Genomic DNA, 21,652 nt, shown 5'->3' with positions numbered 1-21,652 from the left:
CCTTTAGGGGAGTCACAGTATGCTATCCCCTAACCAGCTTTAATGGTTGCAGAGGCATCATTGGAAGAATACAAAATAAGTCCACTATAGATTTCGGTTTTCCAAACAGCTCACCATGAACTTTCTGGCAAAAGAGTCACCAAGGTCAAATGGTATCTGCCAGTTTCAGTCTTTTTCCAATAAATAACAAAGTGATGAATGAACAGTCAACAGAATAAATTTCTCCTAAGGCAAATGTTGCTGGTCTTTAGTGATTCAGAACTTGAATAATCCTTGAGAATTCTGCCTTCCATCATGAACTGCTAAATGTGTATTTTTAATGGTTTCTCAATTTGTTGGTATGTTAGGGCATCAAAGGTCAGCATGGAGGTAGGCCCAGTGAAGGATGGCAAAGACCATTCCATAAAAACAATGATTGGTGGCTAGTTATGTTTCCTAGGCTAGCCATTTTATATATGGTGACTCTCCTCCCACTCCTCAATTTCCTATGGACATCCAAAACCTTTCTCAGAATTCTAATTGGAAGCTTCCAACCAAGAAAATTACAGGAGTACACCTTTACAAACATTACAAGAAAAGATACAAAATGTGTCTCATTTTGGTCAATAGGGCTTGGGAGGTTGCGTCATTAAACCTAAAAAATCATCCAACAGTCATTCACCTGTATCTTGTTTACAGGTAGTGATTGATTGATTGGTTTTTAATCAAAGATGTATTTTCAAAAATGATAGTATCAGTAAATGAATAGAGAATTACTAAAGTTATACAATTAATGTTCAATTAATATAACATTACCATGCCAAGCAAAATACATTAAATAGTTGTTTTTTTTAATGGTATACGTCAGAAGTACTTTTCAGCTGAATGCCAAAATCTCTACTATATTATTATTCATTAATGTTAAAAAAGAAAAAAGAAGAAGGGAGATAATTTTAACATTTAAAGAGGCTATTCCGTCTCCTACTGGAAACTTTTGGTCAGCACTCCAGAATGTAAAGGAAGAAGAATATTGGTACTTTGATAACAGAATGGATGACTTGGGGTCGTACCAAGACCAAACAGAGATTTGGAAAAATAAAAAAAAAGGCTTGGAAATTATATTTGGTTACCTTTTTTCTTATTGATGACATCCATTATAGGAAAGTCTGCCCTGTCAGCAAATTCTCTGCCTTTTATCACAAGGACCTCTTTTGCTGAAGGAAATCCATGAGTAAAAACTACAGGTGTTCCTCCAAGATAAAGACTTAAGGCAGGACCATATTTTTCTCCAAGCTGAAAGGAAGTAGCCAGGATTAGCATAGAGTCCTTAGGAAATTAGTTGGGGCCAAACACTGCAACATTGCAACATAAAACTTCATCAAGGATGAGATTGAGAAATCTACCCAGAGCTCCATTCTACTCCATTCCCCAGAGTGTTTGTCCAATGCTCCTTCCTATTCATGTATAGGGGTAACTGTAAGCATTCTGTATGCAAACCTTTAATGGGATCCGTTATCAAGAGAGTGATATTTATCACATCTGGCAGAAGTGCAGAATGATTTTCTTGGCCAAGCACTTTTCTTAGAAGTGTTAGACACAAACCCTGCAGTGATGCCCCATCAAGGAAGGTGCTGAGCTATTGCTCCACTGTGTGCCTCCCCCGAAATGTCCTTCCACTCCCCTTTTCTCCTCATGCAGAAGCGCAATTCTAAGCAATCTGTAGTAGAACTAAGGGAATTATGGACTACATTTCCACAGAAAGTCTTCCACCAAGTGGAAGCCTGCAGGAAGGGGACAGTTACGAGATGACTGGTGAACCAGGGTGGTTTGTAGGTGCTGAAAACCTGTCATTGCCGGAGCTGGCAGGGAGAAGATTATTGAAACATTCTTGAGTGGATTGCCAAGATCCTAGGAGAATGGAGATGGAGGAGATTCTGGAAAGGGACATACAGAAAACAGAAGTGAGGATTCACCTCACACTGAATCATGAAGCACTCATTCAGGCCAATATGTGACAGGCTGCTTTGTCATATGGAAGGTGAGGGTTTCATTTGGAAACTTGGAAGTGAACTGAATTCACCTTACAGTGTGAAAAAACTTTCAGAACTTCAGCTCCATTAGGAATTAGGATTCCTCTGTATCAAATGGCTGTTATTTTCACATCCCCATAAGATTCTAAATGTTGTTCTCTAAATCCTGTGGCAAGCAAAAATTGTGTCTCATGCAGAAAAGTTAACAGACACACCCATCTCCTCTCAGTTCTTTCTGCCACACCAAAAATTTTGGCAGATTTACTCCATGGAAGTTTAATCTGAGAGCAAATAAGGAGCTTTACCTGATCCAAGTCCTTCAAAAGGTCCCCATCCTGACCTGAAGCAGATTCCCAAGCAGGGGCAGGGGACAAGGCCCCGGAGGGAAACCTTTGGGACGTCTGCTCTTCCAGAAACAGAGGAATAGCAGGGAAAGAATGACCAGCCAGCTTGAAACAGCCATCTTGAAAGCAGGGAAGCCTCACTCTGTATTTCTCTGCTGCTGTGTCTCTGGCACATCAGCCAGTGATTAAATCTTTCAGGTCTGGATGAAAGGAAAACTTTGAACAGAAGCCAGATTTCACAAGCTGCTGTTTGGCAAGCAGAAAATTAACACCAGGATCCTCAGAAAAAAATTATATGTTGTCAAAATATACCACTGCAAACAAAACGCAACACTGGTTATTCAAATTTAGCGTACCTGGTATCAAGTGCAGTTAAGTATTCAGGTCCCTCCTTCTTACTGATCAAAGAGTCTGGGCACTTCTGGAGTCAACCTTGTAAAAATGCGTGCCTTTTGGGGGTGGTCCAGGAGATCCAAAATGAGGGGTAATGAGTGGTGGTGCCTAATAGCTCCCTGGTTCAGATATCTATAGTCATGAACTGTCTTCAGAGTCCTTCTGCTATCCTGTTCACACAGATTTTAGAAGGCCCCATGACAATTATTAAAAGAAAAAAACTAAACAAATTCTTCTTGGGTAGAAAAAACATTGCTCCAGATGCTGGAGAGTCGGAAGAGTGAATAAATCCTTTGTTTACATTGTCATCCCAATATTCTTTCAGGATGGCTAACTCATGATTAGATATGGGATATTGTCTCCTTGCTGGAATCTGGGCCCCTGACTTCAAATCGATGGTGCACACCTATGCTTGCTTGGGGAGCAGGCAGTTCCCTCTTCCACCCCAAAGACAGCTGCAAAGTCTGAGTGTTGTTCTGTGGAGTTAGGCACGGCGCTGCGCTGTCCCCAGTCAGAATTCATCTTGGTCTCCTCCAAACATCGCTGAGACTCTCCCATGAGAACCATGGAATACTGGCTGTGCTGTAGGCCCTCTGCTGCTGCTGCTGGCTGAGATACATCTATCCCAACTGTTCGGTTAGCTGCATCATGGCATGATGTCAGTTGGTCGTTTGTACATCACCTGTTGTTGGTCTTGTGACAACGTTGAGGTGAAGTATTTGGCAGGCAGTGGCATGCCCTGAGGATCGGAGGCCATTTCCAACTACAAAAGTAAGATCTTCAGCCTCTTTTCAAAGAGAATAAGAGACTTGCAAGACGGATGGCCGCCCTAGAGGCAGACTAGACCAAGAAGTTGATTTCAAAACAAATTACAAGTCTGATTATGCTTCCTCTCTTCCCTCCTTTATATCAATGTGATTTAGAGGGCTTTCTTTCTGAGACACGTTCAGAAACCTTCTTCATTCTTTCTACTTAAGCCATGTTGATGTAATGGTATGTGAGAAAGTCCTTTAGAGATGGGGTGAAGAGATGCTGCCTAGGGAAAGGGCAGATAAGAGAGGGCATAGCCTGCAGCTGCATAATGTGCAGAGCAAGATGCTCAGAAGGGACCCTCCCTAACTTCTCAGGCCGTAAAGGAGACAGCGGGAGATTTGTACTTTCAGACTTGCAAGGTTCTCTTAATGTAGCCATAGAATAAAGTAGAATTAACTCATCTGGTCGTGTTTCCGGTCTGGCCTACATGGGAAGGCTGACAGTGAACTCTTCATCACTTTGCCAGTGGATCTCCCTTATCTCCCTCAAAGTCATCCTCTTTCCTCTCGAAAGTTACATAATTCTGAATAATCGTTAATAAATTGTGCATCATGTCTTTGGTTATATCTTGTGCTTTACCCCTAATAGAGATAATATTTCTTTTTTCCTATTCCTTGTGCCATTCATAAGCCAACCATTTGTCTGGTTGGTTGCCTTTTCAAAATATATATTGTTTTTGTAAAAATCAACTTCTACTTAATTTGTTCACGTTGAGTTAATCTCATTAGTGCATGTCGCTTTGATCCTTACTTCTAAATAAAAATTGGGTTAACTTTATGCTTTTTAATAGAATTTTAATTAAGAATTTTAATGACAGTATTAAAACTAATACAAACTAAACTTAGAAAAAGAGAATGGAAAAAAAAAGAATAAAAAGTGCAGGAAAAAGGAAAAGAAAGAGAAGAAAGAGAAAAAAGAATATAATAAAGAAAAAGAAAATAAATCTATAAAGAAGTGACTTTCAACCTTCATCACAACAAGTGTAAACACATTTAATAACTCTTCACCCCCATACAGTTAAACAGATATCTCTTCATCCCACATCCTGTCCCTTATCTAGAGGCAAATCCATAAACCATTAACTTTTCAATCATGGTGTCAGCAAAAACTCCATAAAGGGTTGCCACAACATTTTTATAAAAAGTCTTATTTTAACCTTGATCAAATAAACCCACTTAATATTCCTTCCTTTTTATTCTAAGAGTCTTAATCTTTAATTCAATCAAATGTTGTAGGATTTCATTTCTCTTCAATTCTTTTTATCCATCACACAGATTTCTTCCAGGCTTTAAAAAGCCTCTTCTGTAAATCCAGTAAGAAAACATTTTCCAGGTTATTCTCTTGGCTTATCATTTGTATTTCCCTTTTAATTTTTAAAATTTCATCCATTTTCTTTTGTATATCCAGTAAAGCGTCCTTTTCCAAATCATTCTCTTGGCCTGTCATTTGTAGTTCCACTTCTGGTACTTTCTCTGTCTTGTCAGATAAAATGTATTCCACATCTGTCATTCTCTCATTAACATCTTTTGGACATAGTCTATCCATGGAAGAGACATCATTACTACCAGTGTGGATACTGTAGTTATTAATTTCTGGCTCTGTTCTTCAAAGATCTCATTTAATGTTTCAGATTTCATAACATTTTATAAGTCCCAGTATTAACTGGGGGGGGAGAGGGTTGTATTTAGGATTTTTATTCTTGTAAGCTGCCCAGAGTCCCCGTGAGTGAGTTGGGTGGCTGTATAAATTGCTTAAATGAATTGCTTAAACAAACAAACTGAAGGGCATTGTTTTGATACACAATTTTACTCTCTCTCATAATGTGTGGGCATGCATGTGATAGTGCACTCTATCTTATTTACAAAGGATTAACTTGCTTTGTAAAGAGCACAGCGTTTCTTTCCCCCACCTTATCTCTTTGTTGAATACCTGATTGCCTTCTAAGAGAGCACAGAATTCCCCCACCCCATTTTCTTAAAAGCCATTAGCCAGATGCCTGAAGCCATAAATTAGATCGGTACCAGGCAGAGATTTTGCAACGAGAGAGGTCCTAAATTCCAAAGAAGTTAGGTATTTAAACTTAGATTCACCTCTCTAGGCCCACCTTTACTTTTTCCTGGGTCATCCCAAAATTCCCTTATATGGATATGAGGGGATGTACTATCTGAAATATCTGAATATGCCTATAAAATCTTTGTTGCTTGCTTTGCAAGGTGTGGTTCTGGGCAACATTCCTTGAACCATCCAGGTGGTTTAATTGGCCAGTAAAACCTCTGTTAAAAGCCTCATCTCAAGTCTTCTTATTTGGCTTTACTGAAACTTGGGAAATAAAAGGTGCCATGCAAAACAAACAAACAAATAAATAAATAAATAGACATCAAGAACAGGCTTGTATTTTTTTCCTTCTGCTTAGAATCTTTAATCCCCTCTAGTGTCCAGTTTCAAAAATCATCACTTATTTTTGTTGTGACCTGCAATATCCAGGATAGCCAAAGTAAGTCTGTTTCCCATTAGAAGCTGTTTAGTTTTATAATTAATTCCTAAATCTCATGGTAAAAATCAATAATCCAAAATTATCAGGACTCTTCATCCATTTATAACGTTCTTAGATTGACATTTTATTTAGCTTTTTGCTGTTTCTTTCAAATTCTTTAAACTCTTTAGCTTATAATTAATTTTTCTTTCATTAAGAGCTGAAGATAAATTCACCCAATGAAGTCTTTTCAGACTTATCATTCCAAAGGTCTCTAATAGCTGTAAGATGATTAATAGACAATTTCCAAAAGTGAAGTTTGTCAACTTAGTGTCCTTTAAAAGACTCCTCTGTGGTTGTGAGCAAGATGGCTGACCCCGTCATCTCCAGGTGCTCAACCCAGCAGAAAACTGCTATCCTGCAGTCTCTTTGCAAGGAGTAGCTGTTGGGAACACAGGTGGGCAGTCTCTTTCTCACTGAGATATTTCCATGTATTTCCATGTTAATATTCTCCTTTTTTCCCCATCACCTTCCGCAAAACAAAGTTGCTTCTCCTCTCTTCACTTTATGGAGACACCTTCTACCAACAGGCAAAGAGAAAGAATTTCAACCCTCTCTACCTAATTCATTTCAAACCCTGGTTTGGTAAGAATAAAAGCCAAGGTTTGCAGAATTACAGGATTTTTTGACAGGGAAAAACAGGTTCCTAGAGTACAGCTCCCCTTGAACTGAACCCTGCACTGTCTATGTGCTTCACACAGATTTCAGAAGGCACCAGGATAACTATTAAAGGGAAAAACCCAAGCAAACACAAACATAGGAAATCCTGGCCCTGATCATGTCTCTGACGAGGCTACAGTCCTTCCCTAACAACACCACTCCTAAAGAGGCCCCATGAGGTGCAGAACCAGGTCACACAAAGACGTTTTCATATCCCATCGGTAAGCAACATTTGCAAGCTTTGCCCTGCTGCACTTACATTATACTCATGTGAGGTTGAATAGGAAGGCTTGACTTCTACAAAAGTCAAAGTCCAAAGTTTCACATTATTGGTTTTCATCTCTGGGTGTTACTTTCAGGCTGGCTTGCAGTTGGGTGTTTTATGCCCAGGGAACTCTGTGTTCTATGTTGGAATCAGGCCAGGAATACAGCCATGGAAAAGGCTGTGATTTTCATCCAGCCTTGGCTGAGCTACATGAACGTTACGAGAGCAGGGAATCCTTTCTTCAGGCAATTTAAACGCTGGGCTTTCTTAATCTATTTCTTTATATGTTGCTCTTACATGACCTGTCTAAAGCTGTCCTAGATAGAGGTCAAGCCTATACCCAAGGCATTGCAATAGGTCTTATTCTGAGCCTCCTAAAGGAGTTTTCATAGCAGTGAGTGACGAAACTCAGAGAGTCCAGTACAGCCCAGTGACCACAAAGATCAGCTTTAATAGAGTATAAGAATCTGACCTATCCATATATTTATCTTTATCCCAAGGTTTGAATCCTGAGGTTTTTCTCCAGCTCATTCATCATAAAGGAGCACCAGCAATGCTTTCTTCTAGTTGCTCTGTTGAAGTGGGTCGGTGTGTGGGAATGACATTGGGAGATAGGAGGGAGAGCCACAGAGTAGACAACTGAAATGTAAAATATATCTCAGCCCACAGAAGAAGGACAGCGTGGGAAACATTTCCCCCTAGTTTCCTGGAGAGTAAAAGGAGAGGAGGGGAGAAATACTTTTACTCTTGCAAGATTCTGTTAATATAGCCTTCCAATAATGATAGAGTTAGGACTCATGGTTGTCTTGTTTGTGTGGACTACGTCGCACGGTTAACATAATGGTACCTATGTTGGGTTTGCATGACAACCTCTCAGCCCTATCAGGTAGACCAAAGAAAAAAATGTAAAGCATTTGAATGGGACCTTCAAACTGAAGGGGAAAAGCAACAATTGTTAGATCTTTCCGCTTCTCTTCAAGAAGAATCTCCTGGGCAGTTCAACTCCCCCTAACCTTCTGTTGTGCTTTTGGAGGTGACCTCAGCAGCTCACCTGTCACTCTTGGGGAAAAGAAGAAGAAGAATAAAAAGAAGGATTTGCAGAGTCAGAAGCAGGAGAGGTTACTTCCATGGGAAAATTCAACTGAATTTATGGCAAAACGATGCCTTCTTACCACTCAGGCTGTCATCTCAGTGTTTCAGCAGTTGGCTTCCATAAAGAAGAATCTGGATTCATGGAAAAATGATTTCAAGGCATTGCTCCAAAAATACACAGGATAACTCTCAGATTTTATTGAAGGCCAGGCAGAAGTCCCAATTAAGACTCCTACCTTAGAACAAAGAACTAATAATTGGCTTCCTAATAAAGGTAATGAAACTGTTGGTGCTGATCAATGCCTACTGAAGAGGTGAATAGTGATAGTCTTATACAATCCAAAGTTACTCTAACATCAAAAGAAGGAGCCACCCTCTGAATGCCAAATTGCATCTTTTTCTCTGAGCAGACTCAGTTCTGCTCACTGGGTCTCTCAAAGAGCCAGCAGAGTTTCTCTGGGACAACTCCTCCTTTGCCAGTGTCAACAGATAGATTTATGTACAGTTGAATGGCTCCCAAGTTCACCGGATAGCCAACAAATCTCACTGAACTTTCAGCAGTCTATAATTCCTCCACTGCTATTTAAGAGGAGACCATCTTTAACCACATTTCAAATCTTTGCTACTACTGTAGAGTTTTTAGTTATGCAAAACCAATGTCATAATTTAGCCTTTCTCAACCTTTTGACCCTGGAGGAACCCCTGAAATCTTTTTTAAGCCTTGGAGAAGCCCTGTACATTCAGGCTCAAATATAGGCCAGAAGTTACAAAATTATTTTGTTTCATACATAGGTCTGTATATATGCATAAAGAATGTTCTGAAACTAAAAATAAAGAATGAAACTTGTCTCTCTAATGCAAAACCTGTGCTTGTTTTTTACTGCACAAATACTCAATTCTGGGTCAAATGTGAGATAAACACACATGGATTTCATCTTCAACTGAAGTAAGACGATTTCTGTCTTTGCTTTTGATGCTTGCTCAATAAGAAAAAGCTTGCTCACACACGTGAGTAGTTAAAAACTGCAGCAAAATGATCAGTGCTTTCTATGAATGGCACAGAAACCCAGAAAATGTCCATGGGCAGATCAGTCAATCTCATCTTGAGTGCACGATCAGACTGCAGCTCGCAAAGTTCTTCCTCTTCCTTCAAAGTGAAGTTCTCAGACTGAGCAGAAGATGCAGAGAAAGGATCTCTCACCCAGTCATACATTTGGGTGGAAAGGGAGGGAAAGTACTGCTCAATTTTCCTCTTCAGTACTTCCAGCTGGTTTTCAATTAGATTTGAGACTTCCTGGGATCTTTCCTCACTCTCAAGCCCAAGCAGCAGTGGAAATAATTCAGTATTTCCTTTGGCAACATGTTTTTTCCAAACATTCAGTTTTCTTTTAAATCCACGATTCTTGTCACTTGAAGCCAAAATATTTTCTCCAGTGCCTTGCAGAGACTTGTTCAGCTGCTTCATGTGATGGAAGATTTCCACTAAGTAAGCTAGTTTCTGCAACCATTGTCCATCTTCAAAGCACTCAGCAAAATGCAATTTTCTCTAAAATATTCATGCAATTTTGCTTTCACCTCAAACACTCACTTGAGAACTTTTCCTCTGCTGAGCCACCATATTTCTGTGCCTAACAGGAGACTTATGTGCTCTTTCTCCCAGTTTTCACACCAATTTTTAAACAGTCTTGAGTGAACTGGTCTTTGTTTAATAAAATTAACCATTTTTGTAGCATCACCCAGTACTTGTTTCTGTTTCATCTTTAAGAGTTTTGGCACCAACACCTCTCTGTGAACAAAGCAGTGTATTGTGACAACATCAGGATTTTCTTTTCTGACAAGAGAAAGGAAACCTCTCATGGAGTCAACCATGGACAGAGGACCATCCGTCTGAATGCCACACAGTTCCTCCAAGACAGACTTTTTGTTTCCAGATATGAAGACAAAACCTTAAATACCTCTTGGCCTTTGCATATTTCAAGTAGTTCCATGGAGCAGAAAAGGGTTTCTTGAATTTCACCGTCACCATAAAACATCATTTATTAGTGGAATCTGTTGACTCATCAACTTGGATCAAAAAGATTTTGTTCTTCAGTTTATCACACAAAACCTCTTCAGCATCATGTGACACGTCATCAACACGCCAACCTATTGTACTGTTGGACAGTGGAACCTTTTCAATTTCTTGTACTGCATCTGGTCCAAGCATTTTTCCCACTGTTATTTTACATGCTAGCACGATTACTTTCTCACCCAAAGCGTGAGTTTTCCTTTGCTGTGTAATAAGTTCTGCCACTAAGTAATTTGCTTCTTGGGGGTTTTTACTGACGGTCATTTTATTAACAAAAGCTTTACTCTGTTTGTTCTGTGATTCCAATGGCCACTTAAAATAATCTGAACTTTTACTTGTCATACGGCTGTGATTTATAGTTGAATGTCTTTTTAATTTTGCTGGAGCATTGCTGTATTTGTAAGTTGTGTGCAACAGATGAGGCACAATGGAATAGAACAACCTGGATCTCCATCCATGTAAAACACATTGATAAATAGTTTTCATTGTAAAGACAGACTTTTTTTTTTGAGTCCGTTGATGTTCCAGTGCAGGGAAATGTTGGAGAAGATTTAAGTTGTTCAGTATCATTATCATCATTAAACTTATCGGTATTGTCAAGTCTGAAATCCTCCTCTTCTCTCTCACACCTCCACTTCAAAATCGACACACTGGACTCTCAGACATGACCGAATAAACATACATGAAATCCATTTAAAATAAGAGGATGGAAAACCACAGGAAAACGCAGGGAATAGATGCAGGAGGGAGAGATTGACGTAACAGACTAAGGTGAATGAGTCCATTAATTTCTTGAAAAATGCACTTCTTCCTCCCCTTCCTGCAATATATTCCTTCCTTCCTGCAATATAGCATTCACCTGTTCTCATCAGTCTCCCCTATCTCATGTCAAAAATTATGAATGGATTCAACCAAATAATCACATTCCTACAGCACGCTACCAGAAAGGGTTGTGACTAGATTTTTGTTTGGCCTCTGCTCACCACTGGGAGAGTATATTCCCTGAATTTGAAATAATTTTTTAAGTAAATCATGATCTCCCAGGGAACCCCTCGTAACCTCTCACAGAACTCTCTGCTTCTGTGGGACCACGGTTGAGAAGCCCTGCTCTAACTAGGGCCTCAAAAACAAAGTAGCATTCCTGGAATCCTGGTGGTCTCTCTTTCTTCACCTGGCCTTGCTTGTCAGGTTGACTGGCAAAGAGCAAGGCAGGTGGGCCCCCAGCAGCCAGGAGCCCCTTTGTTGCCTCCCCTGTGCACCTCCCCTGTTCTGGAAGGGCCTTGGATTCTCATGCCAGGAAGAACCATTTCATACACCAGCTGTACATGCTGCTCTTCTCCATTCTTCCTTCCAGGAACCTTGGAGAACGAGAGCAGAGACCTGGAAAAGTGAATTGCACCATCATCATAAACAAGATGGATCAACCACTGGATCATTTGGCATAAAACAGCACTTTATTTCTATTTCTAAACAAGATTTTAAGTAGTGAAGGTGAAGAAGAGATGGTCGCTGGCTGTTGCAGAGAATGAGGTCATCTTGAATCAGTCGTCTTGCAGATCCTCACCTAGACCTATTCACTTGGCTGGCGACATTTCAGTGACATCTTAAAGCGAGATGGGGTTTGTGTAACTACATAGTGCGATGTAAAATCTGGTGCTTGTGTTTTATCTGGCCACAATAACTGGAAGTTTCTCAAAATGCTGGTGAAGAAGAGGAAGAGCTCCATCCGGGCCAGGTTTTCCCCTAAGCAGACTCTTGGTCCTGAAAAGGGAAAGTGAAGGAGAAGAGAACAGCCATTCAGCCAGGTGAGGGCTCCAACCTTTTTCCACTGCCGGACCTGTTTGGTCTTCCACACAACGATCCCAAATCTCAGCAGGTGGCCAAAGTTTGTGAGGTTGTTTTCTTCTTTCCTTCTCTAAAAGACTTACTTTGTAAGACCCTATGCAGCATGTCTTCTACTGCTTAGACTGATATTCTCAAGTCGATATTCACTCCTTTCCTCTCTCTGTTCAATTCCTCTTTTCTTGCCCAACTCTGACCTGTGCATTTCAGGCACTTACCTGTCTCATCCTTCCTCCATCATGTAGAGGGCACAATACAGGCCCTTAGCTGTAGAAAAACTTAAGTAACTCAGCCTTTCTTGTCATAGGCCATTTTCCTCAATAAAGATTATGTTTATCCTTCCTTCAGGCATCTAATAGTGCAACACCGTCTGGCCCACAATAGTGAAAATATCCCAATGGTTGTAATTTTTCCATTCTGATCCCTCCCCAAGAAGTAAATACTATTAGAGAAAAACCTCCTGTGAGCATCATGCCCGGAAGAATCTATATCCTCTCAGGAAGCTGTTCAGAGCAAGACACAAGTATTGTCTGAATGTGGTTCAGGAATTTATCATTTCCTCTGCTTTATCATGCCCAACATTTTCCAAGGAGACAATCACATGGAAAACTTCCCACAATGCTTTCAGATACTTGACAAAGGTGACAATATCCCCAGAGTGAATTCCATGGCTACAAGGAAACATTTTTCCGCTGTTCTGGGATGACCACATTCAAAATGGTTCCTTGTGTTTTTTTCAACCCCATTTTCACATGAGATACTGAATTATAAGCTGCACCCAGGAGTTGATTTCCATCAGTCTCTAAAAGAAGGTTGGGTAGTTTGGGGTTCAGGGTGTGTTGCCACTAAAATATGTGTCTGTTGTGTGTGTGTGTGTGTGTTTATGAGAGGGAGGGGGTGAGAGAGAGAATAATGTACCTGCTGAAAATGCCAAAAAGGCTTCTGGCTTCACAAACTCTCCCTTTTCATTCAGGAAGTTGGAGGGGTTGAACTCATCTGGGAACTTCCACTGAGATTCATCACAATGGGCAGAATGGAGATTGGCAAAAACCATGGTCTCCTGCAAAGCCAAGACAAGTAGGTCAAGTGGAAGAAAGTCCTCATTGTCAGACACGGCTGAGAATGTTCTACCAGAGTATCAGCCTTAGTAGGTAGACCAGCCAGGAAATATGGCCAGATCAGCTAATTCTAGTTTATTCTAAAGCTACATTAACAGAATCTTGCAATTCTGAAGGGACATTTCTCCACCTGCTCCTTTACAGCCTGAGAACCTATAGAGGGTCTCTTCTGAGCCTCTTGCCCTTCCACTATACAGCTGCAGACTGTGCTGTCTCTTATCTGGCCATTCAATTGGCAGCATTCCTTGGCCACTCTCCCAAAGTCTTTCCTATGTACCATTATATTGATAGACCCCAACGAGATGTGTTTGAAGAACAGCAGATGTGGGTAAGAAGGAACAGGGAGGAGTTATGGATCAGAAAGAGCTGAACTCAATATTAGGAAAAGGAGGGGCAGGAACCAAAGCAGGAGATGTGGTCAGATGCTGCACCATCAGCTATCAGGCACCATTCGTAAGCAAGAATTGCTCAGCTTTCAGAAGCCACCTTTGCTGCAGGGACTTTAGAGAACCCTGGGAAACTATGCCAACTTGCCAAAGCACACAACAGAAAAATTGGTCAATAAGCCTATTGCACTTTCATACATGGAGGTCCAAAAGCAACTCCTCTTATCCTTTGACTATGACTTTGTCTCCTCCATATGGAAGAACAGGATTGACCTCAACATCTTGCTTTCTCTTGCTCTTACATACAAACACACACCTCAGGTCAGAAAGATACAGAGGGACACATGCAGATTCACCAGCACTTCACTTCATGTGAGCCAATTAAAGGTTTCTGCTGTTACCTTGGGAATTGTATATCCAAAAAGCTGTACATCTTGAATGGGTGCATGAGGAATTCCCAGAGGAGCAACATTTGAAATGCGTTGGATTTCATGAATGACGGCATTTGTGTAGGGCAAGTTCTCTCTATCTTCATATTTCAGGCTTGCATTGTTTCCCAGAACAGCATCTATCTCCTTCTGGCATTTCTCTGAGGAACCAAGAACTCAGTTAACTTCTGGAAAAGATTTCACTGACTCTATGTAGACATGTTGGTATTCTTCCCAGCAAAGTGCCGAGCAGAAGTGTTGAGATTGTAGCTCACTGAATTCCCAGCCATGATATTGACTCCCCATTCAGGACCCTTCCTCATTTTCAATATAAGTGAGGGTATTACTCTTACTAGTCAAGGAGACAATTTCTTAATTCTTTACCTTGGATCTCTGGGAAGGCCATCAAATAGAGCAATCCCCATAGAAGCGTTCCTGCCATTGTCTCTGTTCCAGCGAAGAACAGGTCAGACAATAAGAGTCGTAATTGCTCTTCTTCAAAACTTGAACTTTTCCTCTCTGCCTTTTGGAAGTTAGAATGAAGAAAGTTGTTAAAATCAAAGGGAGAAAGGATCTTCTCACACTCGTGTCTTCTTTTTAATACAGTTGATAACAGCAATTTAAAAATGGGATTTCATTCTGAAAAAATATGCCTAAAAGGGGGAAGGAAGTAGGGAGAGGGGAAACCAGCATGTTCTTCCCATGACAACCCATCTTGATAGAAACAGTTCAGGGAGAGCATGAGGGTGCCCCAGAGAGCCCCCAGAGCAGGCAAAGGGGGCTTTCTTCCCAGTCCTCCCTCTGCTGCATCCTGATGGAAAGATCTATGTTAGGTGACTCGGTTTGCACAACATACAAAGGAAGGGCACATAGCTGTACTCACACATCATGTCTGCCAGGCAAAAAGTGGACTTGGCCCAACATCTAGAAAAGTCACTGTATCAATGTTTTGGGGTTTTTTTACTTTTATGAGGCGTAATGTCAGATAAACAGATTCAACATGAAGGGTTAAAGAAAACAATGCAAAGTCAGCAACAAGAGACTGAGAAATCTACCTTCTGCATTTCTTCCAAATATGCATCAGTGAAATCCCGGGGTTCTCCAGGAACCAGGGTCGCCTTGTGCTCTTCCACCTCTTTTTCAAAAAAAGCTTCTACTTTCTTTGCTGTTGTTAGTATTCTCTGATGGGGCAGAGGAAGCCTCCTCACTAAGGGCACAGCATTGTAAAGCTGGCAGGAAACAAAAGAAAAGCCAACAGTGGTTAATTTGATCAAAATGGAGTCTTCTTTGTAGGATTTATAGAGGAGGAAAATGATCCCTTCTATTGTAAAGGGTTCAGGGAAATCTCTCCTGTTCACAATTTGATAGAGAATCAAACATCCAAATCAGGCAAAATTTCAATACAGAAATTCTTGTTAAGGATACCAAGCCCCACGGTCCCAGTGCCAGTTTCGAACTTTGATGTATCACATCCAGCAGAGTTTCCAGGGAGGCGCTCTCATATTCAAAACGTTTCCCAAATATTATGGGAAAAATTACGTTGGCGACTGCAGTGTCCACAAACTCATGAGGATCAAAAGGCACACCTGTGAAAGAAAAGAAAAGAAAAGAAAAGAGATCTCTACTGATCCACCCTCCTGCATGTTCCTTTAGGGGAGTCACAAGATGCTCTCCCCTAAGCAGCCTTACTGGACAAGATAAGATAAATCCAATATAGATTCCAGTTCTCTGATCAGCTCACCATGAACTTTTTGGCAAAAGAGTCGCCAAGGTCAAATGGTGACTGCCATTTTCAATCTTTTTCTAAGAGATGCAAATCTTACTGAACTTTAAACAAACGACATCGAAAAGTGTTAGCCCTGCACGGTAGTTCAGAGAAGTAGTACAACCGGGAGTATGTATATGTAATGTACAATTAAAAAGACTGCTTGGGGACTATCAACAGAAAGAATATGTCTGTGACATTATCATTAACGTATATCTTTTCGGGGAGCAACAAAAATTAGGAGACAGACTCAATACATTGAAGGAAGTGTTGAATGAACAGTCAACAGAATGCATTTCTCCTAAGGAAATGTTGCGGCTCTTCAGTGATTCAGAACCTGAGTAATCCTTGAGATTTCTGCTTTCCATCATGAACTGCCAAATATGTATTCTTAGTCCAATCTCAGTTTCTTGCTGTGTTGGATTTAACTCCATTGCAAACATATCCTGGTGAGCACTGCCAGTAGAGATGATTGCCTTTTAATCCAACACTTCTGGAGATCATTGCATTGAGGAAAGGCTACTAGGCCATCACAGGGGCAGCATGGAGCATGGTGAGAGGTAGGCCCAGTGAAGGATGGCAAAGAGTTTTCCATGAAAACAGAGGTTGGTAACTAGGTATGTTTCCTAGGCTGGCCATTTTAAATTTGATGATTCTCCCACCTTCTCCCAGTTTTGTATGGAGATCCAAAAGCATTCTCAGAATTTTAATTAATAGCTTCCAACCAAGAAAGTTACAGGACTATTGCTTTACAAACATGACAAGCACAGAGATCAAATGAACAATGTGTCTTATTTTGGTCAATGGGGCTTGGAATTTTATGCAACCAGAATTCTCAGCTTCTCCAACTCTTCTTCAATACACACACCCAGTGGTCAAGTTGGAGGTCAGCTAAATGATGTCTTATGGAAAAGAAGGAACACTGAAGTAACAATTCCCTAGCCATCCCATCCTGTCCCAGGAGAACTTACTCATCTTTTCAGTGAACACCTCAATCAAATTAGTTGCCTCCTTCAAGATCTTTTCCTCCATTGCTTTCTTGCCCACTCCAAAGTGTCTGAGAAACATAAGTGAAAACCTTCTTTGCTCCTTCCACACCTCACCGTATCTTACTGTCAATATACCTAAAAAAACCATCCAATAGTCATTCACCTGTATCTTGTTTATACGTACCGATTGATTGATTTTTAAAACAAAGGTGTATTTTCAAAAATGATAATTTCAGTATATGAACAGAGAATTACTATACAATTAATGCTCAATTAGTAGAACATAATAATGCCAAGCAAAATACTTTGAGTAGTTTTTCTCATGGTCTAAGAAAGAAGTATGAGTTTTTCCAGCTGAATGCCAAAATCTTTAGTATATGATTATTCATCAGTGTTTAAAAAGAAAAAAGGAGAAGGGAGTAATTCTAATATTTCAAGAGATTATTCCTTCTCTTACTGGAATCTTTTAATCAGCACTCCAGGATGTAAAGGAAAAGGGATATTGGTAGATAGACAATAGAATGGATAAATTGGGGTCTTACCAAGACCAAACAGGCATTTGGAAAAGGAAAAAAAGGGCTTGGAAATTACATTCAGTTACCTTTTTTTTTACTGATGGCATCCATTATAGGAAAGTCTGCCCTCCCAGCAAATTCTGTGCCTTTTATCACGAGGACCTCTTTTGCTGGAGGAAATCCATGAGTAAAGACTGCAGGTGTTCCTCCAAGATAAAGACTGAAGACGGGACCATATTTTTTTCCTAGCTGAAATGAAGTATCCAGGATTAGCATAGAGACCTTAGGAAATTAGTTGGGGCCAAACACTGCAATGTTGCAACATAAAACGTTATCAAGGCTGAGATTGAGAAATTTACTCAGAGCTCCCTCCTGCTCCATTCCCCACAGTGTTCAGCCAATGCTCCTTCCTATTCATGCATAGGGGTAACTGTAAGCATTCTGCATGCAAAATTTTAATGGGATCCCTTATCAAGAGAGTGATATTTATCACATCTGGCAGAAGTGCAGAATGATTTTCTTGGCCAAGCACTTTTCTTAGAAGTGTTAGTTACAAACCCTGCAGTGATGCCCCATCAAGGAAGGCGCTGAGCTATTGCTCCACTGTGTGCCTCCCCCGAAATGTCCTTCCACTCCCCTTTTCTCCTCATGCAGAAGGACAATTCTAAGCAATCTGTGTTTGGAACTAAGGGAATTATGGACTACATTTACACAGAAAGTCTTCCACCAAGTGGAATCCTGCAGGAAGGGGAGAGTTAGGAAATGACTGGTGGACCAGGATCGTTTGTAGGTGCTGAAAAGTTGTCCTTGCCAGAGCTGCCAGGGAGAAGATTACTGAAATGCTCTTGAGTGGATTGCCAAGATCCTAGGAGAATGGAGATGAAGGAGATTTTTTATGTATTATTAAATTTATATGCTGCCCACCTCCCCCAGAGGGTGACTCTGGGCACCTTACAATTAAAAACCAAGACAATAAAAGCAATAAAAGTATAAGTATCCCCCAGTTAAAATCACAAGTAACAATTCTATCCAAGCCAGTATACAATTCAGGAAGATGGGGGAAGCAGTATCAATCATCCCATCAGCCAGTTCCAGCACTGTGAGCCCCCATCAGGCCCCCAGGCCATCTGGCATAGCCATGCTTTTACACCTTTTTGGAAGGCCAGGAAAGTGGGGACAGCCTGCACCTCAGGTGGCAAGCTGTTCCACAGGGCGGGGTCCATGGCAGAAAAGGCCCTCTTCATGAACCCCACCAGCCAAAACTCCTTGCCTGGTGGGGTTCGCAACATGCCCCTTACTGAAACAGTCTTGAGTGGATTGCCAAGATCCAAGAAGAATGGAGATGGAGGAGATCATGGAAAGGGACATACCTATTCAGTGTAGATGGGACTAAGGGCCTCTTCTGAGGATGGCAACATCCTGCTAGCCTCAGACATTTCCAGCCAAGCATAATTAATACCCTTCTTTAACTGTGATACACAGGAGAGCTTTCAAACTTGATACCTACACAAGTGAGTTTAAGTAGGTATGCTGACTTTAGAAAAAGCCTTACCTTCCAATAAAATGTTATGAATAAAGGTGAAAAACATCACAAGAAGGTTTTTGTTGCTCATGTTATCTGATTGTTTCCCAAGAACCGAAAGCCTTGTGAGAAAGAGGATCAAAGCAGCCCTACCCTAACAAAAGTTCAGATAAACTAAAGAACAGAGTCCAGTTTGCTCTAAGAGCTCTAAGAGTTACCACATTCAGCGCCGAATGAAACTCTCATGAAACACAGGTTCAGCCAAAGAAGTTTACTCAGGTGTAATGCAGGTAGATACAGAGAAAGCCAGAGTTGGCTTGGCACAGATTACATAGTGTTTTATAGGTTCCCTGTTCCTGCGCTTCTCCCCATTGCCTGGGTTATTCTCCCCCTCGCCCAAATGGCAGATTCAGCCCTGTTTCTTTGTCTCCCTGATTACAGTCCTTTGTTTGTGGGGTCGTTGAGTTTGTTGGGCTTTTCTTCTGCAGGCTAAGCCGGGGCTTCTTAATCGCTCACCGATTGCCGCGCTTCCGAGCTGCTGTGGGTTGCGTTGCCTGGGGTGCTTGAGGGAAGCCGGCTGTGACACAAAATATCCGCTCCTGCCCTGAGTCAATGGCCGCCACCTGCTGGGAATTAACTTCCTCTTTTCCGCTGCCTGCGCCTCAGGCGGTGAAATTGACTAGGGGCGGTGAAACTGAGCAGCGGCATTGGCCATGCCGTGCTGGCTTAATCTGACATTTATCATCCCATATCTCTAAACACCATCTTCTTTTTTATAAACCTGCCAACGAGGCTCTGTGAGAACCCAGCTTGTTTGCGGGTGAGGCGCTGCTACGGGACCTGGGAGACCCCCTTTTCCAAGGGCTCAGGGCCTTTGGCCCCACTTTTCTAAGGACAGGCCAGAAACACGCAGGGACAACATGGGAGAACTTTTCTTTTGCTAACTCTCACCACTTCTGAGCGTCCAAACAGCTCCTGGGTGCAAAGGCAAAGTGCAATCCCCCACAATTACCCCCTTATTACCAAAGCTTTTATGCAAGAGCCTCATCGTTAGAGCCTGCTTAAGGGTCCTAAGTACCTTCCTTCAGCACCGTCATAACTTCAAATAGTCACTGAATGACTGGTCTTTAACCGAGGTCTACCTGTAATAGATTTGCTGTTTTTCCACCTATACTTGATTCTTCTATCTCTGCCATCTCTCTTTTATATTCTTTAAAAATATAAAGCAATAAAAAATTTTGGGAGAAGGGCAGGAGAGAAAAAACTATTGACTGATTTGGGATTCAGCGGACACTGAATCATAAGCTACTCATTCAGGCAGACAAACACACCCTTTTTAGCCTTCTAAAGTACTGGATTTCTCCAGTACTTTTTGGAAGGGGAGGGTTTCATCTGCAAAATTGGAATGGAACTGAATTCACCTTAAAGAGCGAATGAATCTTTCAGAAGAAGTTAAATTCCATTAGGAATTAGGATTCCTCTGCATCAAATGGCAAATATGTTCTCATCTAAATGTTTTTCTCTAAATCCTGTGGCAAGCAAAAATTGTGTCTCATGTAGAAAAGCTAACAGAAAGAGCCATCTCCTCTCAGTTCTTTCTGCAGGAGCAAAAATTGTGGCAGATTCACTCCGTGGAGTTTAATCTGAGGGAAAATAAGGAGCCTTACCTGATCCAAGTCCTTGGCAAGGTTCCCAATCCTGACCTGAAGGAGATTCCCAATCAGGGGCAGGCGCCAAGGCCCCGGAGGGAAGCCTTTGGGACGTCTGCTCTTCCAGAACCAGAGGAATAGCAGGGAAAGAACGATCAGCCAGCTGAAAGCAGCCATGTTGAAAACGGGGAAGCCTCGCTCTCTCTTACTCTACTGCTGTGTCTCTGACAACTCAGCCAGTGATTAAATCTTTAAGGTCTGGATGAAAGGTAAACTCTGAACTGAAGCCAGATGACACAAGCTGCTGTTTGGCAAACAGGAAATTAACATCAGGATCCTCACCAAAAAAAAGGAAAAAAAGAAAAAGCTTTCAAAATATACCACTACATAGTTATCTAAAACGCCAGAAAACATTTCATCCAAGACTGCCTCACCATTAACCAAGTGAAAGGCAACACTGTGTATTCAAATTTTCCATGCCTGGCATCAAAGGCAGTTAAGTTTTTGTGTCCCTCCTTCAAACTGAACTAATAAGAACTTCTCGAGTCTAACCTTCTATAAAGGTGTGCCTTTTGGGATTGGTCCTGGAGGTCCAAAATAAATCCAATAAGAAAACATTTCCCAGGTTATTCTCTTGGTTTATCGTTTTTATTTCCCTCTTGTTTTTAAAATTTCAGCCAGTTTCTTTTGTATATCTGATAAGGTATTCTTTTGCAAATCATTCTCTTGTCCTGTCATTTGTGGTTCCACTTTTGGTACTTTCTCTGTCTTGTCAGATAAGATTTGCTCCACATCTGTCATTCCCTCATTGACATCCTTTGGACATAGTCTGTCCATAGAAACAGACATCATTACTAACAGCGTTGATATGTAGTTACTAATTTCTGGCTCCATTCTTCAAAGAACTCCTTTAATATTTCTCATGTTATAACATTTTGAGTCATCCTCTATGTACCAACATTAACTGACAGGCTTGTATTTTTTTTTCCTTCTACTTTGAATCTTTAGTCCCCTCTAGTTTCTAAAATCATAAAGAAACTTATGTTTGTTAAGGCTTACAATAGACAGGAAAGCCAAAATAAGCCTGTTTCCCATGAGAAGTTCTTCATTTTTTACAGTTAATTTTAAAATCTTATACTAAAAGTCAATATTCCAAATTTATCTAGACCCTTACTCTGTTTATAACATTCTTAGATCAAAATCTTATTTAGCTTTTTGCTGTTTCTTTCAAGTTCTTGAAGTTTTTCAGCTTATATTTAAT

At 40.9% G+C, this 21,652-nt stretch overlaps 1 protein-coding gene across 2 annotated transcripts; it reads right to left on the bottom strand.

Annotated features, from left to right (window-relative positions):
• Window positions 1-11,609: 11,609 nt before the first annotated feature.
• LOC148216473 (cytochrome P450 2J6-like) lies at window positions 11,610-20,633 on the bottom strand. 2 transcript variants are annotated; one of them, XM_088135958.1, is made up of 9 exons: window positions 20,410-20,633; window positions 17,307-17,469; window positions 16,688-16,840; window positions 15,377-15,537; window positions 15,007-15,180; window positions 14,336-14,474; window positions 13,925-14,112; window positions 12,938-13,079; window positions 11,610-11,938 (listed from the first exon to the last, which is right to left on the bottom strand). In XM_088135958.1, the coding sequence occupies exons 1-9, from the start codon at window positions 20,566-20,568 to the stop codon at window positions 11,748-11,750; spliced, it is 1,470 nt and encodes a 489-aa protein (XP_087992084.1). In that variant the 5' UTR covers window positions 20,569-20,633; the 3' UTR covers window positions 11,610-11,747. The 2 variants fall into 2 exon arrangements, with proteins under 2 accessions (XP_087992084.1, XP_087992085.1); XM_088135959.1 differs by having other exon boundaries at window positions 15,491-15,537.
• Between the last annotated feature and the right edge of the window lie 1,019 nt (window positions 20,634-21,652).

This window comes from Python bivittatus, unplaced genomic scaffold, assembly GCF_059951505.1.
Source record: "Python bivittatus isolate LINGU-HERP-01145 unplaced genomic scaffold, Pbiv_v1 ctg000190_np1212, whole genome shotgun sequence".
In the NCBI taxonomy this organism is placed as follows: domain Eukaryota; kingdom Metazoa; phylum Chordata; class Lepidosauria; order Squamata; family Pythonidae; genus Python; species Python bivittatus.
Note: the sequence above shows the minus strand (reverse complement) of the source record. Positions and strands in the feature narration are given on the sequence as shown.